Source organism: Mustela erminea, chromosome 12 (genome assembly GCF_009829155.1).
Source record: "Mustela erminea isolate mMusErm1 chromosome 12, mMusErm1.Pri, whole genome shotgun sequence".
Taxonomy (NCBI): domain Eukaryota; kingdom Metazoa; phylum Chordata; class Mammalia; order Carnivora; family Mustelidae; genus Mustela; species Mustela erminea.
The window spans coordinates 180,622-205,401 of record NC_045625.1 but is presented as its reverse complement, the minus strand read 5'-3'; the positions used below and the strand labels follow the sequence as shown (position 1 = coordinate 205,401).

Genomic DNA, 24,780 nt, shown 5'->3' with positions numbered 1-24,780 from the left:
GCTAATGGTTGCTAATGTCTTGTTCCTGGGCCTGGAGCCAGGGGCCACAGAGTCAGATGGAGGGACATGTTCAACAGCTGTGCTCCCCGACCCTACCTGGCTCCTGGGCCCTTCTTGGGCTGCGTCCGTGGAGGGACCCCGGGGATGAGCCGGGCTGGGCTCTTCAGGACCCTGGGCCTCCCTCCCCGGCCTGGGCCAGCCCCCCACCCCCATCTGCAGTCAGACGGACCTAGACCTCTGTGGTTCCCAGCCGGCCCCTGGGCCTCCTGCCGCCCACCCTGTCGCCCCTCACTGCTGCCCCACGTCGCTCCTCTGTTCCCCGGTTCTGTGTCTCAGCCGCCTCCCTGGGGGGGCCAGTCTAGGAGCTCCCAGCATGCAGGCCAATGGCACTCTCTCCCCAGAGAACAAGAGCCTACGTCCGGTCCCCTGTCCTGGCTGCGGGGCGGGGGGGCCCCTGTGGCCTCTGGTCGTCTCCCACCCTCTCCTCCACCCTCTGGCCCCTCCGTCCTTCTCTTGCCCCAAGAGGCTCCCTGCCCAGGGCTCTGTGATGAAGCCATCTCTCCACACACAGCTGTGTTCCCTCGAAGGGAGGCACTGTGTGCTCGTCAGCTCAGGCTGCCGTAATGAATCCCGACCCCTGCCGGAGGCTGGAGGTCCGAGGCCGGGGGCTGGAGGTCCGAGGCCGGGGGCTGACACGGCTGGTTCTGGCCAGCGCTGTCTTCCCAGCTCGCGGCCAGCTGACCTCTCGCTGAGTCCTTGTGCATGCAGAGAGAGGTCTCTGGTGTCTCTTCCTATTCTTATAGGACAGTCCTACAGAACTAGGACCCACCTTATGACCTTATTTAACCTTTTTACCTTCAAATACAGTCAGGTGAGGGATTAGGAATTTGGCGGGAGGAGGACATAATGGAGCCTACAGCAGACTGTGCTCAGACCTCAGGCTCCCCTGGACAAGCCTCTGTTCCCATCGCCACTGCACCCCGTTCCGAATGTGCTCGCCCGGTGCTGTGAGGCTGAAACCCAGCTGGAAGAGCCGGAGCCCCAGTGACCCCCGCGGGCACAGGGCAGCTTTGTGACTGATGCCAGGCGCCTGTCTGCTGCGGCTGGTGTTTGTGGCCGAGCACTGTCCTGCCCACTCTTCCTGCTATGGGCCCTTTCTCCTCCCTCTGCCCTACCAAAGCCCCAGCCCAGCAGGACCCAGGAGCACTGAGGGCTGGGTCAAGGCAGGAACTCCCCAACCTGGCCCCCGGGCAGGGGGTGGGGGTGGATTCTGCTGATGTGGCGGGAGGTAGAAGGCCCCCTGGGTGTGCCATAGCCTCCTGTGGGGGGCGGGGGGGGGGACCACTGAGGAGACTCCACGTGTCCTGTCCCCCCCACCCCCCAGGCCTCTGGTTCTGAGAAGGCAGTGATGGGGAGGGGACGGCCTCGGGATGGGCAGGAAGTCAGCGTTTCTTTGTTTCCGTCACCCGGTCAGTCCAGGGACCTACGTGTCCACTGAGTCACAGTCGGAGACCCAGAAGCCCTGCAGAGCTGGGAGCCCAGCTGGCCCTGCTGCCCTCCAGCCTGGTCCTCGGTTTCTGGTCTCTCTCCTTGAGTCTGGAGTCCCTCCTACAGGGGCATTTCCTCCTTGGGGCCCCGGGCAGTGCAGGGTTGGTGGTCACAGAGACCTCCAGACCTGTCCCCAGGGCCAGGAGGAAGAGGGAGGCTGGCTGGCTCCTGAGACATGAGTCCCTAAACACTGTTTGGTGAGGTTCCCTGCAGGCTGTTCCTACAGCCATCCTGAGCCAGAGACCACCATCAGCACCTCCATTTAAAGAATGGAGTGTTTTACCTTGAGCTCCAGGTGGATTCCCCACGTACAGAGACAGTGACTGAGGCCCAGAGCCGCACCCGGCCCCCCACTGGCCTCCGTTCGCGCCCCCTCCGGCCCGTCGGCAGTCACTCATCCGTCTTTTGTGTCCATAGTTTTGTATTTTAAGGACAGTATAAAAATGGACTCATGTCCTTTGGGGTCGGCTGTCGGCTCCGAGGCTGACATGGGGGATCTGCTGGGCACACTCCGTTGCCCAGCGAGGCTGCCCTGTGGCCCCAGCAGCTCGCCTGGCCCCCACCTGCTGCGGGACACCGGTTGTTTGCAGGTTTGGAGATAACACGAATGAGTTGCTGTGCACTTTGCCCCGGGCTTCCTCTGGGACGAGTACCGAAGAGCACAGCTGCCCAGCTGTTCCCAGAGGCCGTCTCCCCGTTTCCACGTTCCCAGCGGCACTGCGCGGGGTCGCGACTCCGGGCCTCGCGGCGTGTGCTGTCACTCCTCTCGTTTTGGCCGTTCTGGTAGATGTGCGGTGAGGTCTCCCTGCTTTCAGCTTGTGTTTTCCCCGTGGCTGTGGTGTCGGATGGCTTTCCCGCACTTCCATACCCTCGTGTGTCCGCACAGCCCGGCTCACTCTCGGCCGGTGGTGTGATGCTGGCCCGTTGCAAGTATTTTCTCCTGGTCTGTAGCTTATGCTTTCATCCTTCTAGAAGGGACTTTTGCAGAGCAGAAGGGTCCGTGTGAAGGACGTCCAGCTTCTCTGAGCCTGGACGGCACCTGTGGTCCAGAGTCCCGCTCTTCTGCAGTGTTCAGTCCTGAAGGTTTTCTCTCCCACAAGTTTGACTGTTTGATGGATCACTTTGAAGTCCGTGACCCGTTCCGAGTTTTTTTTTTTTTTTTAAGTTTTTATTTATTTATTTGAGAGAAAGAGAGAATGAGAGAGAGAGAGCATGAGAGGGGGGGAAGTTCAGAGGGAGAAGCAGACCCCCCGCTGAGCAGGGAGCCTGACATGGGACTCGATCCTGGGACTCCAGGATCATGACCTGAGCTGGAGGCAGTTGCTCAACCAGCTAAGCCCTCAATATGTCCCTTGAGATGATTTTTGTATCAGGTTTGAGGAGGAGGCTAAGGTAATTTTTTCTCTTCCTGCTTGCTCTGGAACAATTTGTTGAAAAGCCTGTATCTCCTGCGATGACTTTTTTTTCTACTTCTGTCAAGAATAATCTGGGCATATTTGAGTGGGTGTGTTTTGGGATTCTCTCTTCTGTCCCACTGGTGTGGCCGTCTCCCCACCAGGCCTGCGCTGTCTTGATTACTGTGGCCACATAAGTCTTCAAATCACACAGACTCATGCCCCTACTTTCTTTTTTCCCCCCAAATTGTTTAAACTGTTCTAGTTTCTTTTCTTTCCTATGAATTTTGGGGTAATCTTGTTGGTACGTGCATAAACCCTGATGGGAGTTTATTTGAGAACAGGGACATCTCTATTCTGTTGTCTTCCAGTCCGAGGGGGTGCTGTCTCAGCCTGCATGGACCTCGTTCAACTTCTGTCCTCAGCATTTTGCAGTTTTCAGGGTTTGGGGCCTGCACATGTTTCCTCAGAGTTACAGCGAAGCCCTCCTGTCCGTTTGCTTGAGGATAAATGCTGTCGCATTGTGTTTTTATCTTCGATGTCTCCGTGTCCATCGTTGGTATCTACAAAGATAGTCGAAATTTTCTATGTGGACAAATGTGTCATTTGTAAGCAGGGACAGTTTCGTTTCTTTGGTTCCAATCTCACGCCTTCTCTCTCCTCTTCTTGCCTGACGGCCCAACGGGCGGCGGCTCCGGCTGAGCCGCGGTGAGAGCAGTCCGTGTCCGGCTCTCGTCTCGGGAGAAGACGCCCGGCCTCCGCGATCAGCTTGCTCTGGGTTCTGTAGGTGCCTGTTTTTAAGGTGAGGCACTAGCTTCTGAGAAATTGTGTTGTGAGTCAGGGTCCCTTTCGTTAAATGTTCTTTCCGCGTCGGCGTGAACGCGGCTTCCCTGGCTTTGTGACGTGGTGGATCGCAGTGACGAGTTTTGAGTTTTGAGCCGCTGTCCTCCACGGAATGAACACGGTCGTGGTTTCGGCTTCGTTTCCACGTCCCGCGGACCCCCCGCGCTGCTGGTTTGTGAGGGGTCCGCGCCGCTGTGCTCGCGAGGGTTATCGGGCGGGAGCTGCTCCGGGCGTGGCTCCGGTCCGCGCGGTCTGCGGATCTGGACCGTCCTGCCCCCTAACGTGAGCGGAGCAGCTCCCCTCGCCACCCAATTTTCTGGAAACCGTTGTGTAGGAATGCTGTGAATTCCTTAAATACTTGGTAGAATTCTGCAGTGAGTCCAACTGGGCCTGGAGATTCCTTTTTTGGGGCTTGTGGGAGTTGTTGGATCATGGATTCAGCTCCCTTCACAGGTCTCGGAAGCATGTGGCTCACATGGGACGCCCTGTGGCACTTTGTGACTTTCGGGGTGGTGGTCCATGTGGTCTACACCGTCTGACTCCGTGTGTGGAGCCGCTGCGTCCCCTGGGACAGCCTCCCTCAGGCCTCCTCGTGTCTCCTCTGTCTTTCCTAGTCGGGCTCGCTAGATGTCGTCCATTTTATGATCTTTTCGGAGAAACAGCTCTTAGTTTCATTGTGGTTTTTGTCCTTTCTCTCTCTTTTCAGTCTCATCTATTTCTCTCATTATTGTCTGCTTGCTGTGGGCTTACTTTCCTTTCCTTTTCCTCAGTTCTTGTGGTGAGAACGTGAGATTCTGACGCTCTAACCGTGCACCGTCATGGGGTCAGTCTGCCCCTGCCCTGCTTCGGCGGCGTGCAGACCTGTTGCGGGGGTTTCTGCCTCGCTCGCCCGGGCTCCGAGAACATTCTGTGCAGTGTTGACTGCGGTGTGCGGGTCTGCGTGTGCCGGGGCCGGGCCGGGTTCTGTCTCGGAACAACCTGGGCCCTCCGCACCGCATGTCCCGCTGTGGCTTCGCAGAGCCATGCTCCCGGGCCCTGCACGGGGTGGGGTCCCGAGCACACGAGGTGCTCCCCCCGTCCCCTGGCGTCCCCGCTGGGCCTCGGTCCCCTCGTTCCCTGCAGGGTCGCCATGGGCTGTGCTCCAGCTGGGTCGCCCGCAGTGGGACGTCTTCTCTGTCCGGTTTCCTGCGGTCCTGCCTGCTCTTCTTTGATTACTGTCCACACAGTGTCTCTTTTTCTGTCTTTCTGCTTTCAGCTCGTCTGTCCCATTCTAGATGAAGTGACTTTCCTACAGACAACACAGTTGGGTCATGTCTGATTGTTCATTTGGTTTATGACAATTCTGTGCAGAACAATTGTCAGTGTGTTAGGATTAAGTTCCTTGTTGTATTTTTTGTTTCTGTTTGACCTCTCTTTTTTATGTCTCATTTTTTTCTGGCCTTCTCCCGGGTTACTGACACAGATTTTGGAACCCCAGTGTAACTAATCTGCATATTTTGAGTGCATCTTTTCGATGGGTTTTTAGTGGTTTTTCTTTTTTTTTTTTTTTTTTTTTTTAAGATTTTTATTTATTTATTTATTTGACAGAGAGAGATTACAAGTAGGCAGAGAGAGAGAGAGAGAGAGAAGCAGGCTGTCTGCCGAGCAGGAGCCCGATGCGGGACTCGATCCCAGGACCCTGAGATCATGACCTGAGCTGAAGGCAGCGGCTTAACCCACTGAGCCACCCAGGTGCCCCTTTAGTGGTTTTTCTAAGTGTTGCATTGTCACGTAACTTACCAGTCTGTTGATATCATTTTACTAGTTCAAGCCGAACATAGGAATTTTCCCCTGCTTGTAATATAATTCTCTTAAATATCTCCTCCGCTTGTGTTTGAAGATTTTTATTTACTTTATATATACATATAGAGAGAGTGAGCGAGAGAGAGTGGGGTGGGGGCAGGGGCAGAGCGAGGGGGGCTCTCAAGTGGAATCCATGCCTGATGCAGAGCCCAGTGTGGGGATCGATCCCGTGACCCCGAGATCAGGTCCTGAGCCAAAGCTGAAACTCAGATGCTCAGCCAGGCGTCCCATCCCCTGCTTGTGTTAGAAGTGCATCAGGATATGCCGTGACTTCTGCTTCAACCGTCAAACGTAACTGAGAAAACTCAGAGAAAGAACGAAATTGTGTGGTTTTTACCCCGTTTTAATTCTTCGCATCGGCCCTCCTTCTTGATGGGCAGTGATCCCTTGTTTCCATCACCTTCTTTGTGACTAGAGCACTTTTCTCGTCTTTCTTTCAGGCTAGTCATGCTAGTGACAGATTCTGTTAATATTTCTTCATCCGACAGTGTCCTGATTTCTTTATTCCTGAAAGATATTTTTGTTGGGTTTTGCTGTCTGGGTCGACACTTCTTTATCTTCAGCACCGGAAAATACTGTGTGCTTCCTTCTGTCCCGGTTCCTGAGGAGAAACCTTGTGCTTTGAATTGTTTCCCCTGACAGATAAGGCAGTCTGTTTCTCTGGTTATTTTCAGGAGTAGATCTATACACGTATGTATGTGGGTATTATTTATTTATGTTAAATGTATAAATAAAGTGCACATACCTCATTTTATTATGAAAGTTTTCAGAGAACTGAATGTATGCACATGTATGCACATGCTCCCAAAATTCAGTAAAAGTTGATGTTGTAACTTTTATTCTTTCTGTATTATATATTTCGCTAAGCATTTGAAAGATGTAGGCAAAAAAATAAAAATACAATAAAAAATAATTAGAAGATGTAGGTGTTACAAAGCTCCACCTCTAATATTCCAAGAATAAGGACTCTGGCTGATACGAGAACAGTCACAACAGCCTCACAAAAGAGTCCCGTTACCTACCACTGAGTTCATCTCATTTTCAAATTTCTGGTGTCCTAATTTGGTTTTCAGAAGTTTGTGATGTATCTTGCCACTATCTTTCAGTTTATCTTATTTGGAATTCATGCAACTTCTTGAATCTGCAGGTTTAAGCCTCTTGCCGAATTCGAAAGTTTTCCGTCTTACGTTGTTATAATTACATGCCTGTCTAGCCCTACCTTCCTTCCCGTTCCTTCCAGGAATGTGATATATTAATATATCCCGTAGGTCTTTGCGGTTCCCTCTTCTCTCTCCTCCTCCTCCTCTCCCTTCACAGCTTCTTCCTCCTCATCTTCCTCTTCCTCCATCTTCTCTCCCTCCTCCTCCTCCTTTTCTCCTGTTTGGTGTGTTCTGGTATTGAGCTCATCCTCTTAGCTTTTCATTTTGGTTATTGTATTTTTCAGTTGTAATTTTTAAAAAAGATTTATTATTTTAGAGAGAGAGTGCACATGGGAGGGGAGGGGCAGAGGCAGAGGGAGAGGGAGAGTCTCAGGCAGATTCACTGCTGAGCTTGGAGCCTGACGTGGGGCTCCATTTCCTTACTGTGAGATCATGACCTGAGCTGAAATCAAGAGTCTCATGGTTAATAGACTGCACCACCCAGGTGCCCCTCGTATAAAATTTTTTTTTTTAAAAGATTTTATTTATTTATTTGACAGAGAGAAACCGCAAGTAGTCGGAGAGGCAGGCAGAGAGAGAGAGGGAAGCAGGCTCCCTGCCGAGCAGAGAGCCTGATGTGGGACTTGATCCCAGGACCCTGAGATCATGACCCGAGCAGAAGGCAGTGACCCAACCCACTGAGCCACCCAGGCGCCCCTCGTATAAAATTTTTATAGGATTCTTTTTCGTATCTTTGATTTTGTTGATACTTTGTGTCTTTTTGTTTGTTTGTTTGAAGCATGTCTGCTGTGTTTGTGGAGGCATGTTTATCTTAACAGCTTCAGTGTCTTTGTCTGGTCTTTCCAGGATCTGTTCGATTTCCACGTTGGCATCCACGGATTGTTTCTTTTCATTCAGTTTGAGATCTTCCCGGTTTTTTGTTGGATGAGTTTTTTTTTAATAATTATTATTTTTTAAAGATTTTATTTATGTATTTGACAGACAGAGATCACAGTAGACAGAGAGGCAAGCAGAGAGAGAGAGGAGAAAGCAGGCTCCCCGCTGAGCAGAGATCTCGATGCGGGGCTCGATCCCAGGACCCTGAGATCATGACCTGAGCCGCAGGCAGAGGCTCAACCCACTTAGCCACCCAGGTGCCCCTGTTGGATGAGTTTTGACTGAAACCTGGACATTTCTTCCCTAGTTTCTGAGACGGGATTTCATCTAACCCTGTTTGAGCTGGGTCTCTGACCCTTAACAGTCACTGATACTGGTCACTTGAAGGCCTCCCTTCCCAGGGTGTCTCTGGCTGCTGTGACTGTCCTAGGTCATGGTGATGTCACTGACTGGGCTTTGCTGCACCTCACCGAAGCAGTAGGCCTCTTCTGAGCTGCACAGCTCAAGAACAAGATGCCCACCTGAGAGGCCACCTTCTGCCCGGGCAGGTCGGGGTGGCAAGGGTCAGGGAGGTCAGCTGAGGGGCCATATGGCACATCCCTGCGAGGGTTGCTTGCTGTACCCTCGGGAGGTTGGGGCTGGTAGCCCTTGCCGTCTGCTCTGCAGGGTCCCTGCTTGTCCCGTAGCCCATTGAGGAGAAGTGACGAGAGAATGGCCACATGTGTCTGGACTCTTCTGTGCTTTAGGCAGAGACTCTGACCCTTCTTGCATGGAGGGCTGACCCCAGCACGTGTCGGCGTGTGTCACTGTGAGGCACGAGGTCCTGGCTAGTGTCCCAGCCCCACATCTTTGTGGCTGTGAGCCTGGACACTTGCATGTGTCTCTGAACTGCAGTTTCTTCCTCTAAGATGGGGGTCATGCTGCTGACCTCTGCATGGCCCTGGCACCAAGTAGACAGCCCACAGGTTTCTGTTTGAATGACGTGTGAGTGCCGTCTGCTGCCAGCTGTGTTCTCCAGGGTGGAGGCTCACACGTGCCGGGCCCAGCCCTTCTTTATCCCAGCCCGTGGCTGCCTGGGTCTGGGGCAGTCTCAGGGCCTCTGGTGCAGGGGAGGTGGGCCTGGGAGGCCCTGGGCTGGGAGTGGGCTGGGAGGCTGAGGGGCTACTGAGGCCTCTTTGGCTAAGACCCACAGGCTGTCTCCATGGCAACTGCCAGCAGCCTCCTGGGCAAGAGCCAGCACCTGGAAAGTCCGTGACGAAGCAGTTCCTGGAGACGGTGCCATCTCTGTCATGCGTCTGCCAGCTCAGCTCTGGTGTCCCTGGGCCGGAGTTGGGACTGTGGGCCTGGCTGGCTTGGCAGCTACCCGGCGGGTCCTGGCCTGGAGACCCCCCAAGCTCCCCAGTGTGAGCTGAGGCAGGGGCATGTCGGCGTGGACGCTTCTCCCAGTGGAGAGCTTCCGGTCCCACCCGGAGCCACTTGCCTCGCCGGGCCTCAGAGAGGTCCTCGGTGGTTCTTGGGAGGCTGGAGCCGGCCCTTCCGCCGCTGGTGGTGCTGATACCGTTGGGCACATCCTGCAAGCGCTCTGTCACGGCAGCCTCACCAGGGACCCTCACGCTGTTCTTGTCCTGTCGCAGACACGCAGGGTCTTCCCGAAGTCTGGCAACCCGGAGGAGGCGGGCTCGGGCTGGAACCCTGGCTCTGGTGGCTGGGGGCTTGGGCTCCTCCAGGTGGGCCCTGCTGAATCTGGGGCGCCCGTGTCGGGGTGGAGGGGGCGGCCGCAGCACCCCCGGCCTCGGCAGGGCCCGACCTTCCCGGAGGGGCTGAGTGGTGCCCCTGAAATGCTGCCTGGCTCAGGCCCTGGCTGGGACGGGGCCTTCGCTCAGCTCAGCACCACTGCTGGATCGCAGCATCCGAGGGGGCGGACAGGCCCCTGCGCTCCAGACCCTTCCGGCTGCGGGTCGTCTGCCCTGAGGTTTCCAGAAGTCCAGGGGGTGTCTGTGGCTACTGTGCTGGGTCAGCAGCATGGACTGAGGCTGGCCGGGGCCACCGGACACTAGTGGTCACCCTATATTTGCTCCCTTTGCTGGGCTTGATGGGACAGGAGTCTCAGAGCTGCCCGCTTGGCCTGGGGCTGGACAGAGGACACCATCTACCATCATCAAACAGCATGACAGTTGTCCCCCTCCTAAGGGACCATTGTGAGAATTCAGGGAGCTTTGCATGCTCCCAGCAGGGCAGAATCCCCCAGACTGTCATCACCAGCCTCGTGGTCCTGGCTCTGTTGGTGTCCCCAAACAGAACAGAACATGGGCTGATAAGGTTGGGGGCTGTGGGGCCACACCAGGTCTGTGGTTCCCCCCAGGCTCAGCATGGACGTTCTGAGGGGCTGGCACAGGCGGCAGGGGCAGGAGGACGTAGGGTGCGAGCGCGGGAGGGGCAGGCGAGGTGTAAGCCCCAAGATGTGGGTTAGGGTTTAGATTGGGATTATGTCTGGGGACATTGGTGGCTTCTCTGTCATGCCACATCCTCTCAGACACATAGCCGTTGTGGCTTCCTGGTCGCCTCTGGCAGTTCTCAGCATTTTTGGAAATGGGTGGCCTCGTGAGGTGTGGCTGGGTTGGGTCAGGCCTCAGGCGCTGGCTCCGGCTGGGGTGTGAGCCCAGAGACTATGCACAGACTGCTGTGGGGTGGCAGGGAGACCTCAGCTGGGACCCCGGGGTCAGGGGGGACGTAGTGAGTTCCTGCATGGGGCTCAGGGACCGAGGCCAAGGCTGCAGCTGTGGGAGTCCTGCCCCCTGAGGCCACAATGCCTCGGGGAGTACCCCCTCCTCCTGGGTGCCAGGGCAAGAGCAGGTCTCCGCAGGGGCCTGTGGATACAACCCGGTGCATTTACCCCCTTCTACTTGCCGTGCAGAAGGGGACCTGGGCTTGGGAATTGGGCGACAGTCGCCATCAGGGGCTTCTATGTGCTCTGGGGCTCAAATCCTCATGTGTCAGCGATACTTGAATCATAGTTCACATAAAAAAACTTGTATTTTATCTCTTTCTTTTCCTAGAGCAGCATGCTGAGGTAAAATTCACATACCACGACGTTCATTTTTTACAGCATATAATTCAGTGGCTTTTCGTGTGGCCGTAGGGTGCTACATCCATGACCACAACTTAATCTGAGAACATTTCCATCAGCTTCCCAAAGAGACCTGCCTGTCTGCCTTCCCTCTCCCCTCCAGCCCCTGGCCCCCTCTGGTCCCCTTTCTGTCCCTGGATTTGTCTGCTCTGGACAGATGTGGTCAGACACGATGTGGCCCTTTGTGTCTGGTGTCTTTCCTGTCACACGCGTCAGTCACGTTCCCTGAAGTTGTTACCCTTTGCATGGCCTCCCCGTGTCCTGTTCACTGTGGTATTGGTGTTGTGTTGCGTTTCTGTGTTGCCGAGTGTGGACATGTCCCGTCTGGGTTCCCCAGCAGATGCCGCGATGCCTCGGTGCAGTATTCCAACGGGACACGCTCGCAGAGTGGCCTGGTGAAAAGTGTTTAAACACGATGTGCATTTCATTTTGCCAAGTTGTTTTCCAACCAAATGGGAAGCGTCGTTTACAATTCCCGCTGGTTCTGTTCCAATCCTGAGAGTCACCCACCCCCCGCCTGCCGCCACCACGGGATGTGACGTTTCTAAAGCTCGTGTTAATTTATTGGGTGTAAAGCTGTCTCACGGCCGCCTTACCTTTCAGTTTCCAATACTGGTGATTTTGGGTATGTTCGCACATTACTAAATTGTGTCTGTTTTATGACTCTTGGATCCTTGGCCATTTCGTTTTGGAAATTTCAGTGCTGCTCCAGGAGCACATTCGAGCGTGCACTCCTGCCAGGCGCCCGGCTAGTTGTGGAGCTGGAAGGAGGCACTGGCTGGTCCTGGAGGGGAGGAGAGCCGACACCCCACCCCCACCTCCCTCTCTGGCTCACGTCACCACCTCCCTTTCCAGGATTTTTCTAGAGCCCAAGACTTCGGGAAGGGAAGGCACCAAGAAATTCTTGCAGAATTCAGGGATGCATGCTCTAACTACAATTCTGTTACTGTTCGTGTAACGTCTGTCAACGTTATTATTATTCTGTATTTCTTAATTTCAGTGAAGGACATTTTTCTTTTCTATATAAGTAAAAAGACATTGACTTTCTCGCTTGAAAATGTGGATATAGGAAAGAGTAAAAACAGTGGCTCACAGGCTGTCCTGAGGTGTTACTACTGCTAATATTTTGCAATATTTTTTTCCAAGCTTTTTCTGTGCGTAGGTCTTAAAAATACACAGTTGGGACTGTGTGTCGGGGATGTGGAGGGCACTCTGCTCCCACCACAGTCCGCCGCCCTCATGGGGGCCTTGTGTAGACGGGCCTCGGCCACACTCTCTTGTCGGACATGTCCTTTATTTCCCATTTTGCTTTTATAGATAAGACCCCAAAACACGTGCGCATCTTCACCCCACCTGGGACTCCTTCTGAGGCACAAGGCCTCAAAGGTGGATGGTGGTGTGTTTCCTCTGTCCATCAGGCTCGAACGTGGCTCAGTTTCCTGTTGTTTGGTTGCGCCTCTCTTGCCAGACCCCTCGTGCCTCTGCGCAGAGCAGTCTCTACGTCCGTGTTCTGATTTGAACCCTCTTGGCCCTTGCTCTGTGTGCATCGGCGTGTGGTCCGGTTGCTGAGCTCAAGGAAGCCTCTCGTATCTCATTAAACGAGTCCTTTACTCTTGGCTTTTCTTTTCTGAAGTTTTTCTGAGCCTTTCTTCAATTTTTTTGCCTTTTTAGTTTTCCAGATAAATTCCGAGGTTGATTTGTTGTAGTTTAAAAAATTCCTTTCGGAACAGCTTCAATTGTTGAGAATTTCTAAGTTGATTTCTGGAGAGAGAGTCAAATTCTAAACTCGTGTGCTTCATCTGTCTGTCCAGGGTTACAGTAAATCTCACCTTTATTCAGTGCTCCCCCTTTTTGTAAATAAGATGCGGTGGTCGTCTTGGTGGAGGTCACTCACACTTTCCAGTTGCTTCTAGGTGGCTCGTCTTCACTGATGCCAGTGACTGAAGTGTTGGGTGTCACAGTACCTCCAAGCAGGGGCGTCTGGGTTCCTTTAGCTCGAAGGCCTGTGTTCTCGGCACACTGCTGGGACCCGGTGCCGTGGGCGGCTTTTGCCTTTCCGACGGGGCCTCCAGCCAGCGATGGCTGTTTCTCGGCCTCCGTGCAGCACACCTGCAGGCGGCTGTTCCGTGCGCTTCTCTGTCCATGCTTCTGGTCTCACTTTGCTGTCCTCTCCCTTGAAGGCCCCAGGCTGTTCTGTCCTCTGCAGAAGCTGAAGTTAGGGGTCCTCGCAAGCCTGCAGCGTGCTGTTCAAGCTGACGCGGCTGGCCAGTGGGCCTCCAAACCGAGTGACCTCCGGGCTGCCCATGGGGCTTCTCACAGCCCCCACCCCCAGGCCACGCTCCTCATCTCATCCCAGGCGAGGTGGCTGCTGCGGTTCTGGGATGGCCCGTGTCGGGGGCGGCTGCGACCCGGCTCCTGGGAGTTTTATCGTTGCTTTTGGAAAGAATCGTTTTATCTACTCATTTCCTTACTTTTTTCTCATGTTCTCTTGTGTTTGCTGGAACTCTCTAACAAGACGAAGTGAGAACAATGGCGGGGATTCTTATTTTATGGTCTGATTTGAAAGGAAATCCCCGACAAATGCTGGTTTGTCGGCACTCTTAAGAATGGATTTGGAGGGCGCTGGGGGACTCGGTTAAGCGACTGCCTTCAGCTTAGGTCATGATCCTGGAGTCCGAGGACCGAGTCCCACGTCAGGCTCCCAGCTTCACGGGGAGTCTGCTTCTCCCTCTGGCCTGCTCCCCTCTTGTGCTCTCTCTCTCACTCCCTCTCTCAAATAAATACATAAATAACGACGGAGGCCCCGGGCGCGCCCCCCCGCCCCCAGCGGCCTTCCCCTGTGGAGCGGCGGGTGCTTCTCTGGAGAAAGAGGCGCCCCAGCGAGCGCTGAGTCCTGCTGCGGACGCTCCCTCGGTCGGGCCCCTCGTGACCTGCGGCCGTGAGGCCGGCGCGCGTGCGCATGTCCCGACTTGCACCGCGCGTGTCCGTCACGGCGTGTGCGCTCGTGCTCACGTGCGCGTCATCACGTCACAACTCCCGTTGCTTCCCCACGTCGGTCGGCGTGTCCGTTTCGCGCCCCGCGGTGCCCGGCTCGCGGCTGCTCCGCGCTCCCAGCGCCCGCCACGCGCCCTCCTCGGCGGCCGTCCCGGTGGCCGTGAGGTGCCGCCTCAGCGCCGGTGGCCGTGAGGTGCCGCCTCAGCGCCGGTGGCCGTGAGGTGCCGCCTCAGCGCCGCGCCGGCCCGCGCGCCCCCTGAGCATCGCTTCATGTATGTTTTCGCCGTTCGCGTGTCTTTTTTTCCTTAAGAAATAGTCATTCAAGTCATTCGCCCGTTTTAGATTCAGTTTTTGTTGTTGAGTTGTGTGCTCTGCATACCAAGCTTCCCAGATGAAGGATTTGCGCGCGTTTTCTCCCGCTCTGAGGGCTCTTTCACCCTCTCCAGAGGCCCTTGGACGCGCGAAGTTTTGCATTTTGGTACAGGGCGGCGTGTTACTGCCCCTGCTCTCGGTGTCGCAGCCGCGAAGTCCTCGCCACGTCCGGTGCCGCGACGGTTGTCTCCTGCCCCCCCGCCCCCCGCGTCCTAGTTCAGGGTCTTCCGCGGGGATGAGCGAAGCCCGGCTCCGAGTCGCGTCCGTGCGAACGGCTGTTTGGTGCGGCTCTTCCCGTCTCCCGCCGGGTCTGGGCCAAAGACCGTCTTCTCCGCGTGGGTCGCTGTCGCGCTCCGGAGACCGTGCTGAGGGCTGCTGTCCGAGCCACTGCCCCCTTCTGTGCGTCTGTCCGTCCTCACGCCGACGTCACGCTGTTTTGTTCCTGTAGGTTCGCAGTAACTTGGGAGTCTTTGAGTTTTGTTCTTTTTCAAGATTGTTTCGTTTATTTGGGGTTCTTTGAGATTGCATGTGAATTTTAGGAGGAATTTTTCTATTTCTGCAAACAATGCCGTTGGAGCTTTGATAGGTAGGGATTACACGGACTCTGGAGTTCGCTTTGCGCGGTGCGGACACTAAGGCTCCAGCTCGAAGACACGGGGTGTCTTTACGTTTGCTGAGTGTTCTTTAATTTCCTCCACCTCCTTGGTTAATTTTATTCCTAAGTTTTTCACTCTTTCTTGATACTATTGTAAATGAATTAAAAAATTTTCCTTTTTTGTTTATTCATTGCAAGTGTATAGAATACAATTTCCCCCCCTTAAAGATTTTCTTTATTTCACAGAGACACAGCAAGAGAAGAAACACAAGCCGACGGGGGGTGTGGAGGGGTGGGGGGCGCAGTGGGTGGGGGGGAGGGGCAGTGGGTGGGAGAGGGAGACACAGGCTTCCCGGAGCCCGATGTGGGACTCGATCCCGGAACTCCGGGATCATGACCTGAGCCGAAGGCAGAGGCTTAACCCACAGCCACCCAGGTGCCCCTCTCTGAAATTTTTGACGGGATAATATGGTTTCTATTTTGATTTTTAATTGGTGGGGTACATTAATAGTTATTCTACTATTGAACGATTCTTACGCTCCTGTGGCAACTCAGCTGGCCATTATATACTCCTAAAATACGTACTTTTGAGTGTTATTCTGATTTGTAACTTAAGATTTGTGTTCATAATTGAGATATGTATAACATTTTCTTGTCCTTTTCCAGTTTTGATATCCAGATTATACTAGGGTCATAAAATGAGTTGGGGAGCTTTTCTTGTATTTTTATTCTCCGAAACAGTGTATTATAACATAGAAATTACCTGTTTTTTGGATGTTCATGGAACTCGTTTGTACAATAGTGTGGATCTGATGTTTGCCAGAGGAAACCTGAATCCAAATTCAGTTTTATGAATGGTTTTGGTAGGCAGAATTCTGAGACAGCCCCCAAGGATCCCGTCCCTGCCTGTGCTCATCTCCCCTTAGTGTGGGAAGGGTCATGGATATGATCTCACGGCCATCGTTAGTTTCCCAAACAGTTGACTGAGTTAACCGAAAAGGACCAACCTAATTAGGTGACCCTTTTAAAGGGACTGAGCCCTTCATAAAAAATTAGAGCGTTTAGAGGTGTGAGAGGGACTCTTGAGGACCAGGGGGCGAGGACCTGAGCGTGGCTGCCAGGAGCTGAGGGCTGACAGCGAGACAATGGGACTCCGTACTCCTGCAAACAGCACGAAGGGGCTAGGAAGCATGACTTGCCCTATATTGGTCTCTGGATGAGGGTACAAACTGGCTGACACCGGGATCTCAGCCTTCTGAGACCCTAAGCGGAGAACCTAGCTGAGGTGTGCCCTGACTTTGACCTACAGGGCTGTGAGCTAACAGGTGGTATTTCAAGTTACTAACTTTGTTGCAAGTCTTTACACAGCAATAGGAAACCAATACAGTCATTAGCGGTTTGTTCAGGTTTTCTACTTCTTTGGTTACGTTTGAAAAATTGCATTCTGGGGGGATATATTCCTTTCATCAAAATTTTAACATTGATATAAAATTGTTAATAATATTCTTTTGCGATTCTAAAAATCTCTCCTGTCTGCAGTTATGTCCCCTCTATGTGAATATATCATGGTACACATGTATGGGTATGCAAGTGTCGTGTGTTTCTATACGTGTGTGTATCTGTGTACAGGTGTGTTCAGATATGTGCACATTCTCTTTTCCTGAATGATTCTTGCCAGAAGCTTGTTCATTTTTTTCAACTTTCAGATTCAGCTGTTATTTCTCTATTTTCTGTTTGAAACGTGTCTACGCTTACCTTTATTATTTCCATTTTTCTCTTTTCTGTAAATTTAGTCTTCTTTCTTTTTCTTTTAAAGATTTTATTTATTTATTTGATAGAGACACAGCGAGAGCAGGAATACAAGCAGGGGGAGTGGGAGAGGGAGAAGCAGGCTCCCCGCTGAGCAGGGAGCCTGATGCGGGGCTTGATCCTAGGACCCTGGCATAATGACCTGAACTGAAAGGCAGATGCTTAATAACTGAGTCACCCAGGCGCCCCCCTCTTCTGTTCTTTTTTAAGATTCTTGAGACAGATCTGTGCTTGGTTTATTTATTTTCAGTCTTCAAAAAAAAAAAAAAAATCATTTAACTTTATGAATTTCCCCTTAAACATCTCTTTCACAGAACCCCATACATTGTAATATGTGGTATTTTCATTGTTGATGGGTTCTAATTATTTGGTAATTTGTCTTTTTACTTTTTAGTTAATGAGTTATTTAGTTGTGCATTTTGAGGGTTTCTATACATATGAGTTTTCTTTTGCAGTGTGTTTTTATATTTGTATTCTCATTTAAATACATTTATTGAATAGCGGAAGTGTGATAATGTATGTTACTAATTCTTTGAAATTTGCTGAGGCTTTTTTGTAATGTAGGTTATGGGTAATTTTCTCTCTTTTTAAAAAGGTTTATTTATTTGTTCAAGGCAGGGAGGGGCAGGGGAGAGGGAGAAAGAAACTCGAGCAGATTCCTTTTGAACTTGGAACCCATCACGGGGCTCCATCTCACGACCCTGAGATCAGACCTGAGCGTCAGATGCCTCTGCACTGACTGCACCACCCAGGCATCTTGGACATGGGCAGTTTTGAAAGATATTCCTATGTACTCAAAAAAGGCTATGTTCGTTATTTATTTTTGTTGTTGTTGTTGTTTTTTTAAAGATTTTATTTATTTATCTGACAGAGAGAGATTGGCGCAAGTAGGCAGGGGCGGGAGAGCAGGCTCCCTGCTGAGCAAAGAGCCCGACGTGGGGCTGGATCCCAGGACCCTGGGATCATGACCCGAGCTGAAGGCAAAGGCTTTAACTCACTGAGCCACCCAGGTGCCCCTGTTCTTTATTTGTTAGGGGCAGAGTTTGATAGGTGAGATAGGAAAGATGTAGAAGACTAGAACTCCATGGTATATCAAGGCTGCTGATTTTTTTTTAAAGACTTATTCATTTGAGAGAGAGAGAGAGAGAGAGAGCGCGCGCGCGCACATGTGTGAGTGGAAGGAGGGGCAGAGGGGGAAAGAAACTCTTAGCAGCCTCCATGCCCACCACAGAGCCCAACTTGGGGCTCAGTGTCATGACCCTGAGATCATGACCTGAGAAGAAACCGAGTCAGATGCTTAATTGACTGAGCCACCCAGGAGTCCCAAAGCTGCTAATTTTGTTTTAATCTTAGGTAGCCTTACTGAGTTTTGGTATTCAGCCCTTCAGACTGTGAGAGGAGCTTTGCTAGACTTTTTGACTGTGTTGAAATCTGGGGTGATGACTTCTTTTATATCTGAAAAAAAATTTTTTTAAAAGACTTTATTTATTTGACGAGAGAGAGAGACAGTGAGAGAGGGAACACAGCAGGAAGAGTGGGAGAAGGAGGAGCAGACTCCCCGCTGAGCAGAGAGCCTGATGCGGGGCTTGATCCCAGAACCCTGAGATCATGACTCCATCCAAAGGCAGAGGCTCAACAACTGAGCCCCCCAGGCGCCCCTGAAAATACGTTTATTTTGCCCTCACTCTTCATTGACAGTTTGGCTGGATATAAAGTTCTAAGGTCACCATTACTTTCTGCTGCTCTTGGAAGGTATAACTCGATTGCCTTCTGGCACGTATTTTTGCCAAAGTGAAGTTCTTTTTCTTTTCAATTATCCTTTTTCACTATTAGGAGATATTTTGTTTTTTCTTTTTCTTTCTGGCAACTTCTAAGGCTGTCTTTTTTTTTTTTTTTTTTTAAAGATTTATTTATTTATTTATTTGACAGACAGAGATTACAAGTAGGCAGAGAGGCAGGCAGAGAGAGAGAGAGGAGGAAGCAGGCTCCCTGCTGAGCAGAGAGCCTGATGCGGGGCTCGATCCCAGGACCCTGGGATCATGACCTGAGCCAAAGGCAGAGGCTTTAACCCACTGAGCCACCCAGGTGCCCCTAAGGCTGTCTTTTTATCCTTGATGTTCTGCCATTCCTCCCTGTTTCTAGTCAGATGTATTTTCTTTCCTCAATGGGTACTTGTAGTGCACTTTTGATTGAAAAGGTCATTTTTAGTTCTGTTAATTTCTCACCTGCTACCTCCTCCAATGTTGCTTCTTCACTTCTCTGCCCTGTTCTCTTCCGCAGTTCACACCGGATGTGTGCTGAGCTTATGATCTGACCTCCGTTTTGCTTAATTTCTCTCTCTTATTCCTTCTTTGACTTCTTGATGTCTGCGGGCGAGTTCTTCCGTACTAGTCTGTGTACTATTTTCCAAATCACTCATGCTCTCAAACCGTGTCTCCAGCCCAGAGTGTGATTTATTATCACTGTTACTGTTCTTTGTTGCCCAAACTGGCTAGTCTTTCAGATGCAGACCTGTTTCTGACTGCGTTTGTTTCATATGTGTCAATTTTGTCAGAACAAAGTTAATCTTCCAGTAGTCAGTTTTGATAATTGGAAGTCTCTCGTAGCATTGGGTTTCTTCATGTGCTCTGGACTTCTGGTCTGAACAGATATTTTCTTTTTGCCTTTCTTTTTTCCACTGAGAGTTTCAGCTCTGTCTCAAATTCTATTCTCGCTGCCATGTATCTTGAGCAGGGAGCACAGAGCCTTCTTCACCAAGAGTCCGGGACACATTCAGCAGAACCGCCAGGACTGTTGGTGCATGGTGTGTAGAGCGAGTGGGGAGAGGACTCAGGGAAGCCCTGGTTTTGGCTGAAATAACATCGACGAGGAGTGGGAGCTGGGGAAGAAGCAAGGCTGCCGCAGGAATCAACGCTTAGTCACCACAGTGTAGCGGCTCTGAACTTTTTAAAGAAAGAAGTTTTCTAAAGAAGTTCATGTTTCAACACTTTCAAACATTAACGTTTAAAAAATGGTTCTTTAATTATGTAATGCTTGATACACTTTCTGATAGCCAAGTGGAAAGGTTAAAAGGGCAGTTGGATGTATGAGTCCTCAGTTCTAGATTTGGGTTAAAGCTGTGCGATGAGGAGTGGAAAGCACTCTGTGGCATTCAGAGCCAAGGGGCTTCCACCTCCCAAGTCTGGTGCACAAGGCAAAGGTGGCTGTCGAGACCTGGAGGGGCTCCTGGGGAGTTCAAGGGAAATGAGAGAGTTGGCCAAAGGCTGGAGAAGGAACCGTTTAGAGCAGGAGACTTGACCACCAGAGTTGACAAGGTACGGCTCAAACAGCATTTCAGGGGAGCGGTGTGGGTGAGCCTAACGCGGATGGGAAGGTAAGGTCAGACCCAGTACTGAGCCTCTGACTGAACTTTAGTATGAAGGGAGCAGAGAAACGTGCCGTGCTGCGAGGTGGTTCTCAGATCTTCTGTTTTCTGAAATAGACGGCATCAGAATATGTTTTTCTGCCAACGGACTGATTATGACGGCTTTCCTGAGTCCCCGAAGCCTCTGTTCCACCTCCCCTGCCCCACACCGCTGTTCCCCTGAGAGAAGGGGAAGAGAGTGTGTGTGTGTCTGCTCAACCTCCGTGTTACCCGTTTCACTCGTCCCCGCGTCTCTCGAGGCCGTTTGCCATGGGTCTAGGGTTGGTGTGGGGGCCTGGTTCTGGCTTGGGTTTAGCTGGAGGGCATATTCAAGGCCAGGCCAGGCGTCAGAGACCAAGGGTCCTCTCAGGGTGATTCCTTCGAGCCAGAGGGATGGTCGCGCTGGAAGCAGCTGTTGCTGACATTACTGTGGGGACGCCTGAATTCAGTCCCTGACCCTTCCTGCTTGGCAGGTCCCATACCCTGTGCCTGCCCTGTGTTTGGACAGTAGGGGACAGAAGTGACCTGGTGTCCCTGTTCTGGGGAGAAGGGATGTGGAGGGTGGGGAACGGGTTCTCTTACCTGAGTACAGAAGCCTCTAGTTCCCTCCTTCTCTTTCCTGCCAGGATCCTGGCCACGGCTGGCACTGACTTTGACCTGCGGACCCTGCGGGCTGTGCGTGTGCTCAGGCCCCTGAAGCTGGTGTCTGGGATTCCGAGTGAGTCTGGGAAGAGCCATTAGACCCAAGCCTGCCTGGGCTCCTGACCTCCTCCCCAAGCCTCACCACAGCCAAGGAACACACTTAAGGCCTAACCAGGGACCCCTTTGGCTCTGGTGACTCTAAGCTCAGGGCTCCTGACCCCCCGGGAACCAGGTGTGAAGAAGCCTTGAAATTCTCTGGGAAAGCCCAGAGAGTGGCCCAGTTCTTTTGCCCTGACTTGGCTTCCCCAGCTGGAAGCTTTATTCTCTTCACATTCTCTGCTCTATTTCTAGCTCTGCTTTGTTTTCTGGGGTTAAGGTACAGATGAGAGATTGAGCAAGTGGGTGGGCTGGTGCCTGAGAAGACAGCCAGAGGCTGCAAGAGACCCCCTGTTTTGCCTTAGGCTCGGCAGGGCCATGGTCACCCAAGGCCAGGTTAAGACATGCTCTTGGATTCTGCTGCTCAAGGAGCCAGGCAGGAGGGCCAGGGTTACCGTGGGGTTGGGTTTTTCTCAGAACCCCGGGTGGGCAGGGACTGAGAGCTGTGTCCCCCTGAGGCCACTATAGGAAAGCCCTCATTCTGCCCCAAGACCCTGCCAGGCGAAGGCTCAGGCCTGTATCTAAGAGCTGGGGCCTGGTGGAAAGGGGGTTGTGGGGTTGAGCCTCCCTGTGTGCTGGTTCCTTTGACCTGGACACACCCGTGCTGGGGGTTAGTGGTCAGACACTCCTGGGGGTGGGTCCCCTGCTTCACCGTCCCCAAGGAACTGTGTCTGTTGGGAACTCCTGTACGCAAGATCTCTTGCTCTCGGCCTCCCGAATCTTTTGCTTCTCCCTCCCAGCAACCCCCTCCCTTTCTCCTCAGGACTCTCTGCTCACTCCCCACGGAGCCCTCATAGTCCAGTTCTCTCCCCCGGACTTTGTACTCTGACACCCTGCACCCTGCTTCTCCCCTGCTTTGGGACATTGTTCTGTCCACTTCCTTCCAAGGCTTATGCTTGATCTCCCACCCCGGGGACTGTCCTGTTTGGTCCCCACCCGAGGACTCCCCTGTAAGTGCAGGCTGTTCCCCCAAACTCATGGTTCCCTGTACTCCCTGCTCATCCCCTACTTGGACAGTGCCCAGCCCAGCACTCTGCCCCGGCCCCCAGTGCTGCCCAGCCCAGGCTCTGGCTGATCTGCCCACCCGCCCCCCGACCAGCCCCAGTACCGCCCCCTCCGCTCTGACCTGCCCTCCGTGGCTGCTCTGGTCCAGGCTTGCAGGTGGTGCTCAAGTCCATCATGAAGGCCATGGTCCCGCTCCTGCAGATTGGGCTGCTTCTCTTCTTTGCCATCCTCATGTTTGCCATCATCGGCCTCGAGTTCTACATGGGCAAATTCCACAAGGCCTGCTTCCCCAACAGCACAGGTGAGGCCTGGCCGCGCCCCTCGGACTCATTCATCCTGGAGGCCCTACTTGGGAGTCCAGCGGACCGGGGAGCTTCTGTGCCAATGGGGGACACACACCACCTCCAGGAAGGCACAGACACCTGAGCAGACACAGAAACGCAGTGATCATAGATGATAGTAACTTCTGGGGAAAAACGAAAGGAGAATTGGCAATATAGTAATTGGGGAGCCTGCTTCACGGAAACCAGGGAAACCAGCCCGGGAAGCCTGTCTCCTGAGATGGCCCCCAAGCAGCCGTCAGAGCAGTGAGAGGGACTGCTGGGCGGCTGCTGGGCCAGAGGGTTCCGGTTCCAGGGCCTGGTGCGTGCAGAGGCCAGGGTGAGGGACCGTGGGAGCAGAGGGGGGTCATGCAGGTTTCGAGGCTGTGGTGGGAACTCGGAGTCTTATTCTGAGAGAGGTCGGGAAGGCAGGGGAAGGCTCTGAGCGAGGCTGCTCCAGGAAGGCAAAGTCAGAAACAGGCTCGGGGAGGCCAATATCACGATCCAGAGAGATGGCTGCGGTCGGGCTGTTTTGGTGGAGGTGGTCAGAATGTGTGGGGTTCTGGGTGGACTTGTCAGGTCACGTCACTCGATGCGGAGAAAGCTCTTACCAAAATTTAAATCATTCATGATTTTAAAAAGCTTCTTATCACAGCTGGTGGAAAACATGTAGACTCTGCAGGGGCCGGGGCTGTGAGGCCTGGGTGCTGTGACCCCCAGCCACCCTCTGGGTCCCTGTTGGCTGGACTCTGAGCTGACCTGCCTGGTGAGCAGGGACTGCAGTGGCGGACTCCAGCTTGTGGTGGCTCCGGAGTGACAGGCGGATCTGCCGGTCAGGAGTCTTGGGGCGGCTTGGCTGTGAGGGAGAGGAGAAATCAGGGTGGCAGTGGTAGGAAGAATTAGATGTTAGGACTTTGACTTTTTTGATTTTCAGGTGCCTAAGTCCTGAGCCTGCCTCATCCATGAGGGGCAGGTTCTAGCTGAGAAGGAGAGGTTGACGAGTAGTTCCTGGGAGGGTTGGCCTGAGCTCGGGGAGGGCAGGTGTGGGCCTGGGGAGAGAGCCGGTGCACGGAGGGATGGTGGGACGTCAAGGGAGGATTCCCACTGGTGCTCGATTCCTGCCCCCCTCCCTCCCCGTGATGAGGTCTCCGCAACCCAGGAACCCCAGCAGGGGTGGGAGCACGTGGGGTTTCGGGGCTCAGGGTCTGTGCCTCACTCTTCTCTTCGCAGATCCAGATCCAGTGGGCGACTTCCCCTGCGGCAAGGAGGCCCCAGCCCGGCTATGTGAGGGGGACACAGAATGTCGGGAGTACTGGCCAGGCCCTAACTTCGGCATCACCAACTTCGACAATATCCTGTTCGCCATCTTGACGGTTTTCCAGTGCATCACCATGGAGGGCTGGACCGACATCCTCTACAATGTGAGTTGTGAGTTGTGCCTTGGCCCTGGGGCCATGGACGGGCCCTGGAGCTCCTGCAGCCTCATTTGGGGTGATGTATCTGACCTAGGAGCCTCTGCCCAACCCCAAGCTCCTTTGTCCATTGTAGGATGAAATCTAGGCCCCTTCCTTCAGATGGCTCCACCAACTGCCCACTGTCCACTCACACTCTTGGCCTTGGTCCTAGAGTCTCCGGGCAGCTTCTTGTATGAGTGATGCTGAGGGCCGGGCGGACACTTCCAGACATGTTGCTGCTGCTGATCATTGAGTGGCCACGGCGTGGTCCCTCAGGTCCCCTGCAGGCTTGCTGTCAGGCCCCGCATGAAATGTCTCCTCCCTGTTAAGTCACAGAATCATCTCGAGAAACCCATTGTCCAAGGAGGAAACTGAGGCATGTGGAGAGCTTGTTGAATATGCTCCAGTCCCTAGGACTGGTGGCAGCTTGCTGGGAGCTCCTAGCTATGCCATCCCTGGCGGGGTTTTCAGGATGGAGTGAGAGGCAATGAAGCCTGCTGGCCTCTCCCTCTCCTGAGGCTGCCTGGGGAAGACAGGGCAGGGCCACACGCTGCACGGAGCCGACATGCAGGGAGACCTCTCTGATGATACTGGGGACCTGGGGTCAGAGTATGTGTCTTGCACATTCGTGTCTTCTGCTGCATCTCTCTGGCACTGTTTCCTCTTGAACGTCTTGCCCATGAGAGTGCCTGCCCATCACAGTGGTATATATGGGGCAGTCTGGGCTGGGGCCCCTGACGAAGCTGGTCTAAGGCCCTCGCCTGGTGACCTGTCTCGCTCCTGCCTCTCTCCACGTGAAGCTCTTCCTGGCAGACTCTGCCATGAATGCTGGAGCACAGTGCTGTTTGCTTTTTCGTGTGATGAACCCCTTGCTACCTTCTACCTGCTGAAGCCCCACGAGCCCCCAGGGCATGAGCACGATTAAATTAGGCCCCTAGGGGCTCTGGGAGGTAGAGAGAGAAGGTACACACAAGCTGGGACTCTTGCAAGGTTTGGCCGGCAAGGCACAGCTGGTTGATGGCTGTGTTCTGGATGGCGTGGGTGTGCCCTGCATGGGTACTGTGGGCGGAGGGTCCGGTGTTACCACACACTTCACGCCGAACTTGCTGCTTGTACGCTGGTGTGGGGTTTGGGCGACAAGCCCCTGAGCCCTGTGCTCCCCAGCCTCGCGCCTGGGAGGAAATGACACGGTGTAGTCTGGTGGCGTGATGGATGGGAGGAAAGGGACAGATGGGACCCT

The 24,780-nt window shown here is 53.3% G+C and overlaps 1 protein-coding gene across 12 annotated transcripts in view; it reads left to right on the top strand.

The window, feature by feature from the left end:
* CACNA1B (calcium voltage-gated channel subunit alpha1 B) overlaps nucleotides 1-24,780 on the top strand; it is a 182,974-nt gene that overhangs the window by 12,691 nt on the left and 145,503 nt on the right. For 10 of the 12 annotated variants that reach the window (XR_004277441.1, XM_032307664.1, XM_032307662.1 and 7 more), the window contains exons 4-6: nucleotides 20,590-20,681; nucleotides 21,915-22,067; nucleotides 23,317-23,507. Coding sequence is in view for 11 of the 12 variants with exons in the window: in XM_032307664.1 (XP_032163555.1) it covers nucleotides 20,590-20,681; nucleotides 21,915-22,067; nucleotides 23,317-23,507 (436 nt within the window). In the remaining variant the exon portion in view is untranslated. Of the gene's footprint in view, nucleotides 1-13,995; nucleotides 14,057-14,545; nucleotides 14,564-20,589; nucleotides 20,682-21,914; nucleotides 22,068-23,316; nucleotides 23,508-24,780 lie in introns of those variants that run through there. The other 2 variants (XM_032307665.1, XM_032307666.1) reach the window with 2 other exon arrangements.